The sequence below is a fragment of the Hyla sarda genome, chromosome 6 (assembly GCF_029499605.1).
Source record: "Hyla sarda isolate aHylSar1 chromosome 6, aHylSar1.hap1, whole genome shotgun sequence".
Classification (NCBI taxonomy): Eukaryota; Metazoa; Chordata; class Amphibia; order Anura; family Hylidae; genus Hyla; species Hyla sarda.
In genome coordinates, this window is record NC_079194.1 from 166313819 (window position 1) to 166334792 (window position 20974).

The window sequence follows — 20974 nt, forward strand, 5'->3', positions numbered from 1 at the left end:
TATTAAATAAAGTTGCAGCACACTTCCACTAAACAGAGCATTTACAAGAGTGCTTTAAGCTTTGTGTCAAGTGGCCCTCAGAGTTCAAATGAATTATATCTCTAAAGACTGATTAGCTCGTGATTTTTTTTGTCTTTTTATGGAAACAATACATGTTGCACTTCCCTTTACCAATGTATCCAAACCTGTAATTACGGTAACTGGCTTAGCAGAGACACAACCAATGAGCAATTTGTGCTCTTTGAATACAAGGAGCATGTAAACTAGCCTGTTACCAGCTACATTAAGAAATAAATAGCTCTAAAGAAGGAAACCTTGTAATTAGAAGTGTTTTACCATTGCCAGCACCATTCATGGGGTCTATATTTAATGTCAATTATAATGGCAGAACAAGCGCTACAAAGGGGCTGGCAGCACAAGCGTACATTTATTAGTAATGCTGACACTGCGGGAATTCAGGAGTTCAGCTCTAATGTATGCCATACTCTGCAAGATTTCAAATACAAAATAGCAGTGAGATTATTTTGTGTGTATGCAAAGAATATACTCATGTCGATTCATAAGAGATTGTGGTGTTAAAATTCACTAAACATGAAACATAAAGCTAAAGTGACGGTTCATTGACCATTGATCGATCCATGACCGACCAAACTTGACTGTTACATACCAGTAGTGGTGGTAAATCCTGTGTCTCCTGATTTGTGCATGTTAGACCAATCACAAGGTAAGGGATTATATAGGCTTCATCTTTGAACCCCTTTATGGAGATGTTGACTTAACACAGGTAATCCCCAAGTTTGTGGCAACCTAAAAAGCCTAGATTGAGATAGTTTTGGTGCAGAGGAAAAGGCATCATCTACCCACAGAGATGTAGACAGCAGAGGTACCAGAGGTAGTGAGCTTAAGCAAAGTCCAGTAAATGGGTGAAATCAACAGAACCAGAAGTCACTACCAGCCAGGGATTAGGCATGAATATTCAAGACAGTCCGACAACCAGCATGAATAGGCAACAAACAAGTACTCAGTACAAACTAATAGCCAGGCAAATTCTAGTGGAAAATAAGTATTTGGTCACCTACAAACAAGCAAGATTGCTGGCTTTCACAGACCTGTAACTTCTTATTTAAGCATCTCCTCTGTCCTCCACTTGTTACGTATATTAATGGCACCTATTTGAAGTTGTTATCAGTATAAAAGACACATGTCCACAACTTCAAACAGTCACACTCCACACAAGAGCTGTCAAAGGACACCAGAAACAAAATTGTAGACCTGCACCATGCTGGGAAGGCAGAATCTGCAATAGACAAGCAGTTTGGTGTGAAGAAATCAACTATGGGAGCAATTATTAGAAAATGGAAGACATACAAGACCACTGATAATCTCCCTCGATCTGGGGCTCCACGCAAGATCCCAAGAGTGGTGAGCAAAAATCCCACAACCACACGGGAGGACCTAGTGAATGACCTTCAGAGAGCTGGGACCAAAGTAACAAAAGCTGGGACCAAAGTAACAAAGGCTACCAACACACTATGCCACCAGGGACTCAAATCATGCAGTGCTAGACGTTTCCCCCTGCTTAAGCCAGTACATGTCCGGGCCCATCTGAAGTTTGCTACAGAGCATTTGGATGATCCAGAAGAGGATTGGGAGAATTGCATAGTAGAACTTTTTGGTAAAAACTCAACTCATCATGTTTGGAGGAGAAAGAATGCTGAGTTGCATCAAAAGAACACCATACCTACTCTGAAGCATGGGGGTGGAAACATCATGCTCAGGGCTGTTTTTCAGCAAAGGGACCAGGAAACTGATCCATGTAAATGAAAGACTGAATGGGGCCATGTATTGTGAGATTTTGAGTGAAAACCTCCTTCCATCAGTAGGGGCATTGAAGATGAAACATGGCTGGGTCTTTAAGCATGGCAATGATCCCAAACACACCGCCCGGGCAACGAAGGAGTGGCTTCGTAAGAAGCATTTCAAGGTCCTGGAGTGGCCTGACCAGTCTCCAGATCTCAACCCCATAGAAAACCTTTGGAGGGAGTTGAAAGTCTGTGTTGCTCAACAATTTTTTTTGCCCCACTGTATAAACAATGTACAGTCACTTGTATATAGCCATATGTTTTACAGAACTGTTTAGTGAACTGTGCTATCATGCTGCTTAAAGGGGTACTCCTCCGGAAAATGGGAAAACATTTTTTTTAACTCAACTGGTGCCAGAAACAGATTTGTAAATTACTTCTATTTAAAAATCTTAATCCTTCCAACATATATATCCCTTAATCCTTCCCACATATAGATCCCTGCTATATGTTGCACAGGAAGTTCTTTTCTTTTTGAATTTCCTTTCTGCCTGACCACAGTTCTGACACATCTGTCCATTTTAGGAACTGTCCAGAGTAGGAGCAAATTCCCATAGCAAACCTGTCCTGCTCTGTACAGTTCCTAAAATGGACAGAGGTGTCAGCAGAGAGCAATGTGAACAGACAGAAAGGAAGTTGAAAAAGAAAATTCAAAAAGAAAAGCAGCTGACAAGTACTGGAAGGATTAAGATTTTTAAATAGAAGTAATTTACAAATCTGTGTAACTTTCTGGCACCAGTTGATTTAAAAAATGTTTTCCAGAGAAGTACCCCTTTAATATTGCTTTTTATCTCCAGGATATATAACATTTGTAATTTCTTATGTTTCTATACATTAGGTATCCTACAGAGCCCAAAAAGGAATGACTAGAAATGCAGTCTTAAAAATGTTGGTCGTTTGGGTGGCCGCCTTCCTTCTTTATGGTCCAGCGATCATCAGCTGGGAGTACATAGCAAGAACAACCATCTTACCAGAAGGAGAATGTTATGTGGAGTTTTACTACAACTGGTATTTCCTGATGATAGCCTCCACTGTAGAGTTTTTCACACCATTCATTAGTGTCACCTATTTTAATTTGAGCATTTATATCAATATCAAAAAGAGAACAATGATGAGGAATGAAGAACTGGCCCAAGGCCAGGAACACTGTGAGATGAGTTACCAGAGGAAGAAGAAAGAACACCTAATATTTTTTGTAAAACCTGCTGAAAGACCTCACATTGATGTTAAGAAACAGACCACCTGTTTGATCTCCACTGAAACTTGTCCTGCAGGGCAGAGGTCCCAGAGACACAGGAGCCATATGTTGGACCTCCACATAAGCCAGGATCTTCCACCTTTACAAGTAGATGTTCAGACCAAGAGACATCAAGACTGTTTTTACAAAACAGTGGAAAATGCCTGCAGTAATGTGAGGACAGACATGGCTAGCAGTATTGCCAATAGATTTAGGCTTTCAAGAGACAAGAGAGTAGCCAAGTCCTTGGCCATTATTGTGTGTGTTTTTGGCCTTTGCTGGGCACCCTACACACTGTTAATGATCATCAGGGCAGCTTGCCATGGACGTTGTGTTCAGCATTATCTCTATGAGATCTCATTTTGGCTTCTATGGTTAAATTCCGCCATCAACCCAATACTTTACCCCCTCTGTCATATGAGTTTTAGGAAAGCCTTCATGAAGCTGCTTTGTCCTGGAAAAGTCAAAATACATCCTCATATTTTTATGTAAATTAGTAAGCGGTATATACGCAAACATCTTTAAAGGTACCTAGATTATAAAATTCATGATTTAGATTTCGTTCTGCTCTGGATAGACAAAGCCATCAATAAAGTAGTCATCACCAGACCACTGGACATCTCTAGGAAATACATCCAAAAAGATATATTCTAGGCATTTTGCACTCACAGGGCCTTTTTTGGTAGCACAGTGAAATTATGGAGTTTTGTTTTACACATATTATATGTATATGAGGATGGGAAGAAACTATGAGAGATTAGTGATATCTACCTAATGTTTGTTGTCATACAGTTGCTAGTCATATGGAATAGCCAAGTGTCTGTAGAAACAGTTAATTTGCCCAGACTTTGTATTCAAAGCTGTATTCGTGGAAAGAAATACTATGTGCCAGAATGTGATTGACCCAAGTTTACCGAATGCCTAAAATTTTCCTTTAAGGACATAATATAATCACGACTAATAAAGAAGTACATTTTTTCACAATCTGTCAGGGGTTAATAGTTCAACCCACTCAATTGAATTGACTAGTTTCATGAGAGACAGTGGACTGTGAAGTATAGAGATACATTGTTTTCTTTCCCACAAATCCAAGGCCTAGTATCTTAAAGGGCTGACCAAACAGAAACTCCCCATTAACCCAAGGTCCTAGTATAGTAGTAGGATAGCCACCATAAGGCCCATGAAGTTCAGCAACCCATGGCAAGATATGCATTGGTATATATTGGCTATACAATTACAATGATGATTCATGATGAGGGGACAAATTCAATGGCCCAGAATGATCCATCTGTAAGAGAAGAGAAACTGTCTGGTTTTCTCATAGCAGCTTTCATTTTACCAGAGCTTGTTAAGATATGAAACATGAACTGTGATTAGTTGCTATGGGAAACCCATTTAGGTTCAACTATATAGATGAGATATCTACATATTTATTTTGTTTGCTTTATTTATATAGCACTGTCCTCTGATATGTATCTCTGCAAGTTAAAATAAACAGTGAGCCACTTTTTTCAACTGCATTCCTCTTGGCCAGCTATTGTATTTTTAAATTATTATAATTTCCTGTTTCCTGTATATTTTTAATTATAATGCAGTTGTATCTGCATCTTATTACTGTAGTATGGCCACGTGATCACCAGTCTGATCCACAGAAAGTGCTTAGAGGAAGTAGTCAGTACTGGTTGAGCTAATTTCTTTGTGAACCACAGGATGACACCATCATCTTCCTGATCTCTCCCCACCCCTCCCAGCTCCATCTGTGTAGTACTGCTGCTGCTGCTGCTGCATCATCACCTACCTGATCCCAGCCCTTCCTAGCTCCATCTGTATACTGCTGCTGCAGCATCATCACCTACCTGATCCCACCCCTCCCAGCTCCATCTGTATACTGCTGCTGCTGCAGCATCACCTACCTTATCCCACCCCTCCCAGCTCCATCTGTGTAGTGCTGCTGCTGCTGCTGCTGCATCATCACCTACCTGATCCCACCCCTTCCTAGCTCCATCTGTATACTGCTGCTGCAGCATCATCACCTACCTGATCCCACCCCTCCCAGCTCCATCTGTATACTGCTGCTGCTGCAGCATCACCTACCTGATCCCACCCCTCCCAGCTCCATCTGTGTAGTGCTGCTGCTGCAGCATAATCACCTACCTGATCCCACCCCTCCCAGCTCCATCTGTATACAGCTGCTGCTGCAGCTACCTCTATGGGATCAGAATATATAGTAGTTATATACCTCCTCCGAGTATGTGTTCACACTTTACAGTTTTTATGCCTTTTTTCTGTTTTTGATTGTTATGAAATCAGAAAAACAGAACTATTTTTACACAATCTTTGGAAAAACATGGTCAAAACACTGTACAAATTCAACATGTGAGTATAGCTTGAAGACTTAAAATCTTCATAAAACACCTCAGCTGGGATTATAGGTAAACAAGCAAGTAATAGACTGGCACTGCTGAAACCTTCCCCATACAGTGAAAAACTTGTTTCGATAAAACCACAAGGTGGTGCACTCTTGTACTCCATGATGGTGGAAACTGTCCAGTAAAGATAGTAGCTACAGCATGCACCATGCAATGTAAACTTTATCCAGAAAACAGTCACAGGATACATAAAACAGACGACCGTCATTTAACTGACTCAGAGCTTCATCATGGTCTATATGTTTTCTGAATAGAGTTTACATGGCATGGTGAAGGCTGCGGCTACTTTCTTTATTGGACTGTGAATATAGGTCAAATTACTTTTGCCTTATGGCAATATTTCCTTAAAAAAAACTTAGGAGGCATGATGACACTATTAAAGCTTGGATTCCACAGAGATTTTGTTCTGACATTTTTTTAGGGTAAAAAAAATACCAGAAAAATTGCCAATGATTTTCCCTGCATTTTTGCGTTTTTTTTTTTTCTCTGGAGTTTTTACCTTTGTGTGGAAATTTTTTTGGCCCTTTGGCAGTTTCCCTGTGGGCAATTTTTTATTTTGTTGCGTACCAAAAAAAATAAAAGGATGCAGTAAGGATGGAAAAATTTGTAGGAAACAAAATGTATATTTTTTAGAACAAATTTTTTTAATCAATTTTCAATCAAGGGCCAATTTATGTGAGCGGGCAGGGACATAAAAATGTAACCGACAATATAGAAAATGGATAATGGGGCCATGTAATTGTAAAAATTACATATTTTTTTAATTTAATTTTGTGAAACTTTTTATTAATAATGTATTTTAATAATGTGTTTGTTTTATAGAGTGTGTTTGATTTTTACTACTTTTCAACTTTATTCTCTCTATTTTTGACATTATTTAGATACTACTAATACTCCCAGCATGGAAAAGACGGTTCCGTCCAATCACAGCTCTGAGCGGCATATATATATATATATATATATATATATATATATATATATATATATATAAAAGTGGTGGGACAGGACCGGGGTTCGACCTCTGTGCCTGTGGTTGCCCAGGCAGCCAGCCCAGGAAGTTTGGACAGATAGTCCAAAATCACTGCACAAGACAGGTCAAGGATCTTCAAAGAAACTGGGTGGTCTTTATTATTCCCACATCAAGAGCAACGTTTCGGCAGTAGTAGCCTTTATCAAGCATTATTATTATCTGTAGAAGCCGGAGGCATGCCACAACTCTCAGGTCTCCGACACTGTACTCCAATATGATGTGAAGTTCTCTTCACATAACAGATTGATATATGCCACTAAGAGTTGTGGTTGGCCGACACACTCCCGCCGATCACAACTCTCAGCGCCAAATATGAATCTGTGATGTGAAGAGAACTTCACATCACAGCGCAGAACAGTTCAGAGCAGGGATTGCTGAGAAGTGCAGTCGTGGCACCCGCTTCTACAGATTATTGTCACGATGCCGGCTGGCAGGAGGTGGATCCTCTGTGCCAGAGAGGGATTGGCGTGGACCGTGCTAGTGGACCGGTTCTAAGTCACTACTGGTTTTCACCAGAGCCCGCCGCAAAGCGGGATGGACTTGCTGCGGCGGTAGTGACCAGGTCGTATCCACTAGCAACGGCTCAACTCTCTGACTGCTGAAGATAGGCGAGGTACAAGGTAGTAGACAGAAGCAAGGTCGGACGTAGCAGAAGGTCGGGGGCAGGCGGCAAGGTTCGTAGTCAGGGGCAACGGCAGGAGGTCTGGAACACGGGCTAGGAACAAACAAGGGAACGCTTTCACTAGGCACAAGTGCAACAAGATCCGGCAAGGGAGTGCAGGGGAAGTGAGGTATAAGTAGGGAGTGCACAGGTGGAAACTAATTAAGCTAATTGGGAAGATTGGGCCAGGCACCAACATTGGTGCACTGGCCCTTTAAATCGCAGAGACCCGACAGGACCGACGGAGAGCGAGTCAGGTACGGGGACCGGGGTGCGCATCGCGAGCGGGCGCCACCCGCATCGCGAACCGCATCCCGGCTGGAGGCGGTACCGCAGCGCACCCGGTCAGTGGATCTGACCGGGGCGCTGCAGCAACGAGGATGAGGCGAGCGCTCCGGGGAGGAACGGGGACCCGGAGCGCTCGGCGTAACAATTATAAAGGACAATCTGTCTCTTAGTGCAGGTACTAAAGCTCCCAGCATGGAACAGTCTGTTCCATGCTGGGAGTAGTAGTACCTAAATAATGTATAAAATAGAGAGAATAAAGTTGAAAAGTAGTAAAAATCAAACAAACTTTAAAAAACACATTATTAAAATACATGTTAATAAAAAGTTTCACAAAATTAATTAAAAAATGATATTTTTAACAATTACATGGCCCCTTTCTACATTCTTAATATTGCCGGACACATTTTTATGTCCCTGCCCGCTCACATGAATTGGTCCCTGATTGAAAATTAATACAAATTTTGTTCTATAATATACAAATTTTGTTCCCTACAATTTTTTCCATCCCTACTGAAACTTTTTTTTATGGTAACCTACAAAATTTTATTTAAAAAAAGCTAATTCCATCCCTTTTTTGTTGTATCTCTAAAGTAATAAAAAAGAAAAGAATAAAAACCGCCCACAAAAACACCAATGCTAAAACCCACATGGCGTTTTTTCCCTCCTATAGACTTCTATGAAAAAAAATGCCAAGATTTTCCCCCAAAAACGGCAAAGTCTCAACATGAGGTCAACATGCTACTGAGCTCAAAAAAGCAGAAAACGCCAAACGGATTAAAAACAAACAAACTGAAAAACGTCAAGTAGATATGGCCTTTTTTAGTTCCCTATTGACTTGCAGATAACATCTGCCCACAGCCGCTGTGCGGCAGAATGGGCCTTTTTTGGGGGGGCATTTTTTTGCGCTGACAAACCTTAGTGGAATTCCATCCAAAAGAAGGTTTATGAAGTCGAGATGATGTGCTGGGGAAGTGAAAGGGGTACTCTGGTGGGAAACACATTTTTTACAATCAACTGGTGCAAAAAAGTTAAAGAGATTTGTAAATTAGAGAAAATATTTGGATTAAAAAACAGTCCTGCTAGGTTAAGGATATGAAAATGAAAATGGAAGAAAAGAAAGAAAAGACAAGGGGAAATATGTCCAATAGATTAAATTACAATTTATTTAAAATATACATGTCTTCTGCAGGGCCCTTGCATCGGACATAAGTTAGAAATAAAAATAAAGTAATAAAAAAGGTGTGCTAAAAATGATAATGATAATATGCAGACTTGTTAAAATTGCTTGCAGAAATGAATTCCCCATTTGGCATACAGTCTTACTGGGAGGGCTTAGCCTGGCACGTTTACCTAATCCCCATCCCACTCAAAGACACAACTGCACATAGCCCTGCGCCGTCAGGGTAGAGTGGGAGGGAAATAGGGGTACTGCAGCGCTGCTGAGCACACATCCCAGCACCCGCTAAATTTACTTTCGGTTTCTAACACGGCACGGCCCGAGCCATCACATTGGATTAATGCCGTATCACTGTATAACATCATAGTGCGGAGAAAATCATCCTCCTATTACTGTATCAGTACAATACACTAATAAAAAGCTGAGAGTCTCTAAGCCCTCCCAGTAAGACTGTATGCCAAATTGGGAATTCATTTCTGCATATTATCATCATTATAATTTTTAGCACACCTTTTTTATTACTTTCTTTTTATTTTTAACTTATGGTGCAAGGGCCCTGCAGAAGACATTTAGTATATTTTAAATAAATTGTAATTTAATCTATTGGACATATTTCCCCTTGTCTTATCTTTCATTTTCATATCCTTAACCTAGCAGGACTGTTTTTTAATCAGAATTTTTCTCTTTTGTCCTGGGCACATAGGGTAATGTGTATCACAGTATCCTCGATTTAGGATTCTGTTTTATGTAGAGCCCCAAGGAATTTTTTCTTTGTCCAGATTTGTAAATCTTAAACCTTCCAGAATTTACCAGCTGCTGTATGCTCCACAGGAAGTTGTGTAATTATTTTCTGCTTGGCCACAGTGCTCTCTGCTGACACCCCTGTCCATGTCAGGAACTGTCCAGAGCAGAAGAGGTTTGCTATGGGGATTTGCTCCTGCTCTGGATAGTTCCTGACATGGACAGAGGAGTCAGCAGAGAGCACTGTGGTCAGGGAGAAAAAAATTATACAACTTCCTCTGGAGCATACAGCAGCTGATAAGTACTGGAAGGATTAGGATTTTTAAATAGAAGTAATTTACAAATCTGTTAAAATTTTTTGCACCAGTTGATTGAAATTTTTTTTTTTACCACCAGAGTACCCCTTTAAAGGGGTACTACCGTGCTGACAACTTATCCCCTATCTAAAGGATAGGGGATAAGTTGCCTGATCGCGCGGGGTCCTGCCGCTGGGGACCCCCACGATCTCACAAGCAGCACCCCGCTCTCATCAGGCCCCGGAGCGAACATCCGCTCTGGGTCTGATGACGGGGCCTGTGCAAGTCTATGGCAGGGGCGAGACAGCCGTCTTGCGCCCTGCCATAGACTTACATTGAAGGGGCGGAGCGTGACGTCACATGGGGGCGGAGCCGTGACGTCACGATACTCCGGCCCCGTGATCGGCAGTTATCAGACCCAGAGCGATGTTTGCTCCGGGCCTGATGAAAGCAGGATGCTTAATGCTGGATCGCCCCCCCTTTAGATAGGGGATAAGTTGTTAGCATGATAGTACCCCTTTAAGGATCTCATGGCAGTCTGGAGCATCACTGGATGCTTTTGCTTATCCTGCCGTTGACTGGGTATGATCAGTATTTTAAAAATTTGATAAAACAGCAGTGTTGATATTTGCCGACATTTGCATTACCCTACCAGTATGAGCTCACATCTCATAGGGCCCCCAGGCAATAGAAGATCATGGGGTCCCTGTGTTCAAGCAAATACCTTTATAGATGCCCTGCACTGTATTCTTTCTTAATATGCATACTTTCCATCAGTTCTGTTTTTGCTGCCCAATCCCTCATCACAGGGCCACAGAAGGGGAGGGGTTTATATGCAGCCAACAGTTTCTATTTGAAGGTATTCTCAGATGGTCACTTTTATCTAAAATTTGGCATCTAAATCCGTGAACAAGGCACCATTTTTCCTGTTCCATGCTGAATATTTTTATTCTTCCTGCTTTGTCTTCACCGCACCTGAATCCAGTATGAGACCCAGTATAATATAAATCTATGAGACTGGGTCTGGTGCTGGAGACAAGTGCTGTGGGGACCATTGCACTGTCTCATAGTGCCTTGTTATATACAGTGGGCACAACGGTGCCCTATTCAGGGATTAAGGTGCCAAATTTAAATTGACTCATTTTAAAACTTGTACTTTTCAGAAAATTTACCATAGCATTAGAGGTATGCTTTAAAGGGATTGTTCATTGTGATATATATTTTTCTTTTAAAAGTGGCCCGCTTGGGCTAAATAAATAAATACGTACTTGTCAGTCATAAACCCCCACTATTGCCAAACTGGTGAGCAGAAGGGAATGGGCATCTTGCAACAGTGGAGAACTTTGTTCAGATTTATTTTTATTTAATCTAACCTGGCAACTTGTATATGTACACATATACAGTATTACTAGCTCACCCACCCACTCTGATCGCTACCCTGGAGCAGCAGTAAAGTCCTCACAGCATTGGATGTTCACAGCAGTTCCTATGCGTCTCAGCAGTACATCAGCTCAGTACAGTGATCCCTCAACTTACAATGGCCTCAGCATACAATAGTTTCAACATACAATGGTCTTTTCTGGACCATTGTAAGTTGAATCCAAACTCAACATACAATGACCATTGGGACAAAGACAGTCCAGATCTGTGAAACTTGTCAATGGCCGAAAGAACTGACCAATCGGAATGGGCAATTTACTGGTAAAACCCCTGTATTACTGAAGCGTATGCACTGACTGATGTCTGGTAGCGCCCCATACAGCACAGAGAGATATTACATGTTCTGTACACTTTACCTGTACCAGGGTTACCTGCTCCTTTGGACACCAGGTGAGGGAGACTCCATGTTACTTTTTAGGACATTGCGTGTACTGTACAGGACCCCGAAGAAGCTCCTGTCCTCTACATAGACCAGTGTTTCCCAAGCGGGGTGCCCCCAGCTGTTGCAAAACTACAACTCCCAGCATGCCCAGACAGCCTTCGGCTGTCCGGGCATGCTGGGAGTTGTAGTTTTGCAACAACTGGTGGCTACCTGCTTGGAAAACACTGACATAGACAGTGATTTACAGCTCCCACACCACAAAAGTGTTATTCCACACCACAAAAGTCACCATTCACAGCTGAGCAACACCTTCTACTTTGGTATAAACACACAATGGGAGGGCCTGTTTATACATCTGACTTCTAAAATGTACACGCGTAGCATCAGGTGCCAGCACATTCATTTTCTCTGCTGTGGCATCTGAATTGGCATTGGAAACTGAATCGAAATAAATAACCAATTCGATTCAGACCCCAAAAACAAATGTAAAAATATACGCTCATCCCTAATCATATGTTGTGTGGACCCCCATGGATGCATTTGAGAAGAGCCTAAAGAATAGGTAAAACATGCTAATGTCAGCATCTCTATCTCTGTATAAGGGTACTACTAGAATGATACCATGCTGATGTGATAGTGTTAACAGTGGTCTTACGGAATTAGAGTTGCCATTTATGTCCTGTCTGTATCCATGCCCCTGTCAGAGAAAATGATTGCATTGCATTCGATAAGACAATGGTGTTTGGCAGAGCCAATGTGTATGTGTGTATGTGTGAGGAAGAAGTCGAGTAAAGCAGTGCTCAATAGTACCTCTAAGCAAAATAGGGAAATATAGGCACCATGGTAAACAATACAGAAGATAAGGCGGCGGTAGTGATAAGGTAAACACAGAGTACATGTAAACAGCATAAAAGTGTGCGCTCATTAGATAGGGAATAAATGCTTATCGCAAACATTAAGAGCATGCACCTAATGTACTAAAGGTAATGGAGCAAGACAATAAGTATTACAGAGCAGACAAAACTTACTCCAAAAAATCCAAAGGACATATGTATACCTGCCATGCACCCTATTAAGGACCAAACCATCTGCAACCCCAACGCACCCCAACGCACATTTCTCATGTAGGCTTCGTCAGGGGAGCATGACAAAGCCTACATGTGAAACACGCATTTTGCAATATGCATTTATTCCCTATCTAATGAGCGCACACTTTAATGCTGTTTACATATATATCTGACATTTACATATGTCTGTACTCTGTGTTTACCTTTTCTCTACCGCCACCTTTTCTTCTGTATTGTTTATCATGCTGCCTATATTCCCCTAATTTTATTGATTTCAAATGTAAAGTCTATTTTTCACAATAAAGCTTATCTGTGTTTTGATAATAAGATTGGTACTAAAACTGCAGGCATCCAAAAGTATAAATAAAAGATGCTAGAAATTATTGTCATATTATAAGCGCTTTCAGAGAACATAAGTCTCCTTCTTCAGATACAGGGACTGCACAAAGACTAGCACAAAGCAATATATATATATATATATATATATATATATATATATAAAGTTCACAAAGGCCGCCATTTGTGAACTTTGTTTCTACGCTGCTCAAAAAAATAAAGCGAACACTTAAACAACACAATATAACTCCAAGTCAATCACACTTCTGTGAAATCTCACCGTCCACTCAGGAAGCAACCCTGATTGACAATCATTATCACATGCTGTTGTGCAAATGGAACAGACGACAGGTGGAAATTATAGGCAGTTAGCAAGACACCCCAATAAAGGAGTGGTTCTGCAGGTTGTGACCACAGACCACTTCTCAATTCCTATGCTTCCTGGCTGATGTTTTGGTCACTTTTGAATGCTGGCGGTGCTTTCACTCTAGTGGTAGCATGAGATGGAATCTACCTCCCACACAAGGGGCTCATGTAGTGCAGCTCATCCAGGATGACACATCAATGTGAGCTGTGGCAAGGTTTGCTGTGTCTGTCATAGTAGTGTCCAGAGCATGGAGGCATTACCAGGAGAAAGGCCAGTACATCAGGAGACGTAGAGCGGCCATAGAAGGGCAACAACCCAGCAGCAGGACCGCTACCTCCGCCTTTGTGCAAGGAGGAGCACTGCCAGAGCCCTGCAAAATGACCTCCAGCAGGCCACAAATGTGCATGTGTCCACTCAAACGGTCAGTAACAGACTCCATGAGGGTGGTATGAGGGCCTGACATCCACAGGTGGGGGTTGTGCTTACAGCCCAACACCGTGCAGGACATTTGGCATTTTCCAGAGAACACCAAGTTTGGCCAATTTGCCAATGGCACCCTGTGCTCTTCACAGTTTAAAGCAGGTTCACACTGAGCACATGTGACAGACGTGACAGAGTTTGGAGACGCCGTGGAGAACGTTCTGCTGCCTGCAACATCCTCCAGCATGACCGGTTTGGCGGCGGGTCAGTGATGCTGTGGGGTGGCATTTCTTTGGTGGGCCGCACAGCCCTCCATGTGCTTGCCAGAGGTAGCCTGCCATTAGGTACTGAGATGAGATCCTCAGACCCCTTGTGAGACCATATGCTGATGCGGTTGGCCCTGGGTTCCTCCTAATGCAAGACAATGCTAGACCTTATGTGGCTGGAGTGAGTCAGCAGTTCCTGCAAGAGGAAGGCATTGATGCTATGGACTTGCCCACCCGTTCCCCAGACCTGAATCCGATTGAGCACATCTGGGACATCATGTCTCGCTCCATCCACCAATGCCACGTTGCACCACAGACTGTCTGCCACCTCATCAGGAGCATGCCCAGGTGTTGTAATGAGGTCATACGGGCACATGGAGGCCACACACACATTACTGAGCCTCATTTTGACTGGCTTTAAGGACATTACATCAAAGTTGGATCAGCCTGTAATGTGGTTTTCCACTTTGATTTTGAGTGTGACTCCATATCCAGACCTCCATGGGTTGATAAATTTGATTTCCATTTAAGATTTTTGTGTGATTTTGTTGTCAGCGCATTCATCTATGTAAAGACGAAAGTATTTCATACAATTAGTTCATTCATTCAGTTCCAGGATGTGTCATCTTAGTGTTTCCTTTACTTTTTTGAGCAGTGTATATATTCTTTTGTACTAGTCTTTGTGCAATAAAATCCACAGTATATATGTGCAGCAGTTTCACCCTAAGTTTTGCACATGGCATCTATTCTGCAGAGACTCTTGACTCTTTAACATGGTATTCAAATCTGCCCTATAGTTCAGTGTCAGCTACGAAGGTATTCACTTTAAAAATAACAGGAATCTACACACCACACTCCCTTAACTGAACTATTACTTTTTTGTTACTGATATACTGTATCTCTGATCCACCTGGACATTGGGGTTATTGGGGGGAGGTATATTCCATGCACCATTTTGTATTTGCAACAGTGCATCCTATTTAAAGTGCATGCATTTCAGAAATACATTTAAATTACATAGATTTTAGTTACTCCTGAAGGCCATATTGTCAACATGGAAGGTTGAGTGCTTGCCCCGTGTCTCCCATCAGGAACAATCATGATTTTCCTAGATGAACATTCAGACTCCCCATGGTGTCATTTCAGGTGACACAACTTACAGGGGTTGTATTCTGTAACAACCTGTGGGTGGAGATTTATACCACAGCACAGGTGTTTGAGACACAGTCTAACGAAGCGCAGAGCACTCGCGAAGTAGCTACCGCTGTCTCTCCGTCTCTCTCGTCCTGCAAGCCTGCCAGCATGAATTATGTTTTTTAAAGCAACGCAATAAAGTATTCAATATTTTATCCGCATATTGATGGTGAGTGCCATTTTCTACTGTCCTACTAGAAACTGTATTGTATATGGACAAGCAGGTTTCCTACACTAGACCATATCTGCAAACGAACAGAGCACCACCTATAGTGTTCATCACAGCTCCTACCTCTACTTCGAGGCATCAAAGGGTTCGGCAGTAGCCGGTTTCCCACGCATCCTTGTACATATAGTTTTATCACATATGACTGTGCTTAGAGACTGTTAATAGGTTTTGAAGTACAGTGAGTCATACATAGGATCTGATGCCCCCCCCCTTTTTTTAACATGATCAATAGTCACTTTTTAAAGGCCATTTTACACACTCATTCCAGACAATTGGCCAGTTTAAAAGGGCCAAAAATCAGCTAAGGAAAAGCAAACGCTTGTTGGCTAATTGAATCTTTGGTGCGACCATTTAAATTATCGTTGTCGACAGCATGTATGAGGTCAACAGTTATGAATAAAATGGCCACATAAATGATACAGCAATTGTTTGTACAGCCTGGCAGCATGATTGATAGAGCCTTGTAAAGTCTCTGCAGATGTGCACTGTACTTTGTAATGACCTGGCAACGAAGATTGACTATTAGCAACCGCCCTCACCTACTGAAAGCCACTGAATAGATCTGCTTCTTAAAGGGGGGATCCAGTGGAAAACTTTTTTTTCTTTTAAATCAACTGATGCCGGAACGTTAAACAGATTTGTAAATTACTTCTTAATCCTTCCAGTACTTATTAGTGGCTGTATACTACAAAGGAAATTATTTTCTTCCCTGGCGTCCCTGAGCAGCACAATGTGGGGTGTCTCCACCCCTGTGAGCTAAATAGGACTTTACCTAAATTAGGTATTTTTTAATGAAATCAAACAAAACTTAGGGACCTCCCCTAACAATGACTATAAAACACCCTGCTCACATCAGGACAGTGAGGACGGGACAGGACATGTAAGCATGGACGCCAATAAGCTCCCCTTTCCCACAGTTTTTTTCACCTTATTTATCCTTTATTTCTTTAGGTCCTTTCGCCTGGATTTCCAATGCAGGCCGCCATTTTCCTGAAGACCGGAAGCTGCGGGCTGGAGCTCTGGGGCCTGCGCTTCACTTCCGGAGAGGCGCCATCTTGTCGGAGTGCAGATGCATGTATACATAGCTTCGGCCGTGTCACTTCCGGCGGTGCCAGAAGTTCTTTTCTTATGCAGCCGCAGCGGTGTGAATTGAGTGGTTTCTGCAGGACATTGTTTATTCTGCATACAGGAGTTTTATCTTAAACAGCTCTTCTTTCTGCCAATCTGCAACTTAGAGCTCTCTTTTAACCTTCTTAAAGCATTATAGAGTGGATACTTTCCTGTCTAGTGAAACCATTTTCGCTAAAAACATTCTAAATTCTGCAAGGCAGGAGAGCCCTACCTAGGGGTTATTCTTGCTAAATCCCCACATTGTGTTGCTAAGGGACGCCAGGGAAGACTAAATTTAGTAAGTTAATTTATTTTCCCTTAGTCTTCTCAGCAGCACAAGCTTCCCTCCCTTATTAGTTTATTTTTTACTTGATAATTTACTCACTGTCCTAATGTGAGTAGGGTGTTTTATAGTCATTGTGAGGGGAGGTCCCTATGTTTTGTTTGATTTCATTAAAAAATTCCGGTCCTATTTAGCTCACAGGGGCCAAGACACCCCACATTGTGCTGCTAAGGAGACGAAGGGAAAACAAATTAACTTATTAAATTTAGTCTTTTTGGATTTTTTTCTGTCACGACCACAGTGCTCTCTGCTCACACCTGTCCATTTTAGGAACAGTCCAGAGCAGCATATGTTTGCTATGGGGATTTTCTTCTGCTCTGGACAGTTCCTGACATGGACAGAGGTGTCAGCAGAGAGCACTGTGGTCGTAACAGAAAAGAAATCCAAAAAGAAAATAATTTCCTCTGTAGTATACAGCCGCTAATAAGTACTGGAAGGATTAAGATTTTTTAATAGAAATAATTTACAAATTTGTTTAACTTTCTGGCATCAGTTGATTTAAAAAAAAAAAGTTTTCCACTGGAATATCCCTTTAAGTCCCCAGCTTGTGCTTCAAATTTTTTCTAACAGTAGATCCATTTCATGTATATCCTGTAGGGACATTTTTAGTTCTCCAACTCTCTAAAGATCAATTTTGAAGGATGAAATGCTCTGATGATAACAACATTTTATAAGCCACCTTGCAGTATGTGGCAATGTCTCTCCAATTGGCCTCTGTTTTATACACATGCAACTTATGGCCAGGACTTAAGCATGTGTCCTGCCCCTTGCTGCCTTCATACTTAGGTCACATCCATGCGCTGTATTCGGTCTACAGATTTTCCAGAACTCCCACTGGTATCCTTCTGCTGCAGCATCATTGGAGATGCACTTGACCATTGTATAACAATTTGGCTCGCAAGCAGGGAAAGCAAATTTTAAAGACAATGAACTTTTTACATATTTTATAAATTTTTTCATGTTTTTCAAAAATAAATGTAGAGCATATTTCCCAAAACTTATTACTAAAATAAGGTACCATGTGTCATTAAAATGAAAAACAATTTGTGGGACTGACGGCTGATTCGCCCTTTCTGGTTTGCAGTTTTCGCACTGTTTAATCAGGTGCGTTCCTGTAATATTTCCCCATTGTCTTAGGTGGCATTATTATCTCTACTACCTGGAGCTCTCTCTTGAGGAATGAAAGACCTCCTGTGGCACTTTTTGGTGTGTCAAGGCCCGTAATTCTTCGTCATTGGAAGACCTCTAGTCCACCAGCCAAGATTTAATTGAATGGAAACATTTTATCAGATACGCTGGGTTGTTCAGTTGTGTTTTGGGATGCTTTTTGTAAGTTGTCTTCTGTGCAAGTTTGATTTTCTACTCTGTTGTAGAGATGTTGTGGGCCCTTACTTAGTCTTTTGGGCCTTATTCTTTTCTTTCTCTCTATTACCCCCACCTCTCTTTTTCTCTTTCTTTCTTGTTTCTCCTTTTCCCCTCTTCCCTACACCTCCCCTTCCTTCTTGTTGTCCATTCTCTGTGGTTGTGTAGTGTGCCATCCCTGTTGTTTTTCTTTCCTGTTGATCTATCTCATCTGTTTTATCTCTGCGGGATGGAATCTTTTCCTTCTGGGCTCATTATTGTGTGTAATATGTATGTGACATTGCCTCTTCCAGAGTAATACCCTTTTTGCACAGATGCACAGCTATGTTGGTTCATTCTGCCACCTCCCAATTTATTGATATAGCATTATGGGTTTGTTTGTGGTTTTTCTATTTGATTCTTCAATAATAACTGATTTACCATAAAAAGTAAAACAACCCTATGTCGAGTAAATAACACAGTACCCTATGTCAAGTAGATAGCAAGTAAAAGTGTTAAAAATGTATTCCTGCATTAAGTATATGTCAGATTTAAAAAACAGGGCTTTGTTAGTAAGTGAATAGGCCAGTAGCCAATATAGATATAAAATAAAGTTAAAGGGGGTTATCTACCATAAGGTGATTTTAGTACTTACCTGGCAGACCGTAATGGACATGCTTGGGAAGGATCTGCGCTTGTCTTGGGGCTAAATGGCTATGCTGTGAGATTACCATAACACTGTGGCTAGCTTTTTGTGAACTGGTATTTCCTTTTTGAGTTTTCTTCTTTTGCCTACAAATCCCATAATTCCATTTTCCTCCCTCCCACACATCAGCCACCCGACCCATTGAACCATAAATGAGCTGCATCCATTCAAAAGACCTGTGGTTTTCAATCAGGGTGCCTACAGCTGTTGCATTAGTTGCAGATTGATCTCTCTCCCACCAAGCGATCTCTCCAGCCATTGAAGCAGACAGGCTCCCTGTCAACAGCTGACTAGTGAGTCAGGTCTCGACCACATTGCAACCTGGGAAAAATGTGATACAACAGTCATTTTGTATGCTGATAAAAATAAATATTGGGGTGAAAATCACAGAAGAATTGTGAGAAAACTGTCAGGTACAGACACTATATTATGAACTACACTAACTTTACAGCCCCTGTAGCATAGTCAAATAAAAAAAATCCTGGAATACCCCTTTAATACCAATTATAGAGGCTGGATCCAGATTTTAGGGGCTAGTAGATGGCAGGTCGGGGACTCATAACTATTGTACGCTATTATATTCCCAGTAATGCTAACCATTGTAATACAATTATAAAACAACACTATTATAAAATAACTATAATGTGCTTCTCTGTACACAATGCAATTATAATTAGATGTTTTTTCTCAATAAAATATGTAAAATGAGGTTTCTCAGGACTGCACTGTCAGTGAGTGGGAGCGCATTATTGCTTCTCGTAATTATTGTCCTCTTCAGAAGGAGTTTATGACAGATTGTTATTAAAAGTAGCCACGAAAATGAATTGAAGGTTAGGAGCCATCTGTACCAGAATTGTCGTCTGCATTTACCCCATGAAAAGGCATTACTGTCTGAAATGAAATGCTCCATGACGGAACAACTTAATCATGTTAAACACAAAACAGAAGCAAATGTTCTTCGCTTGTTGAAGTCTGTCATGATAGTAAATTGTGTACATATACCGTACTTACAACTAATAACCACAAAATGTTTTTAAACCAGCTGTGGTAGATCTGTGTAAACAAAAACTGTAATACAGTGTCCTATGTTCAAAAATACAACTACTGTAACACTACCCCCTATGTTCAAGAATGTAACTATTTAAATGCTGCCTCTATGTGCAAGAATATATTTACTATCATGCTGCCATTTTAAACACGAATATGACTTTTTGATACTGCCTTTTATGGTTAAGAATATAGCTACTATAATACAGTCCCTTTTGTTTAAAAAAAACATTATTACAATATTACTGTGACCTATGTTCAAAGATATAACTTCTGTAATACTGTCTTTTATAAGAATAATACTACAAAACTGTCTACTATATCAGCATTTTTCAAACTGAGAGGTGGAGATCACTTTCTGGTGAAGCACCGGGCCCCCTCGTGTGACAGACATTAACACAAAGCAGGGACTTCAAAGCAAAAAAAATTTTAAAAAATTGCATTATCAGTGCAGTCTCTGTGGTTAGAGTGGACCTTCTATAACATTATGGTTACATGATTATGAGTTCAAAGGTCCTACATGCAGTCGGCAGAGTGGCTACAGTGTGGAGAGCAGAGTGGCTGCTGGAGAGGTATTTTGTGCTTTACTTTGGTATATGTTGGTGTTGCTGGAGAGGTATTTTGTGCTTTACTTTGGTATATGTTGGTGTTGCTGGAGAGGTATTTTGTGCTTTACTTTGGTATATGTTGGTGTTGCTGGAGAGGTATTTTGTGCTTTACTTTGGTATATGTTGGTGTTGCTGGAGAGGTATTTTGTGCTTTACTTTGGTATATGTTGGTGTTGCTGGAGAGGTATTTTGTGCTTTACTTTGGTATATGTTGGTGTTGCTGGAGAGGTATTTTGTGCTTTACTTTGGTATATGTTGGTGTTGCTGGAGAGGTATTTTGTGCTTTACTTTGGTATATGTTGGTGTTGCTGGAGAGGTATTTTGTGCTTTACTTTGGTTTTATGTTGGTGTTGCTGGAGAGGTATCTTTTCCTGCACTGTGATATTTCTTTGGTGCT

General features: G+C 41.2%; 1 protein-coding gene across 3 annotated transcripts in view; it reads left to right on the top strand.

Annotated features, from left to right (window-relative positions):
* LOC130276396 (histamine H3 receptor-like) overlaps positions 1-20718 on the top strand; it is a 37499-nt gene extending 16781 nt beyond the window's left edge. The window contains exon 3 of one of the 3 annotated variants that reach the window (XM_056525700.1): positions 16374-20718. In XM_056525700.1, the coding sequence (XP_056381675.1) occupies positions 16374-16507 (134 nt within the window). In that variant the 3' untranslated portion in view covers positions 16508-20718. Of the gene's footprint in view, positions 1-2700; positions 4908-16373 lie in introns of those variants that run through there. The other 2 variants (XM_056525701.1, XM_056525699.1) reach the window with 2 other exon arrangements.
* Positions 20719-20974: the final 256 nt, after the last annotated feature.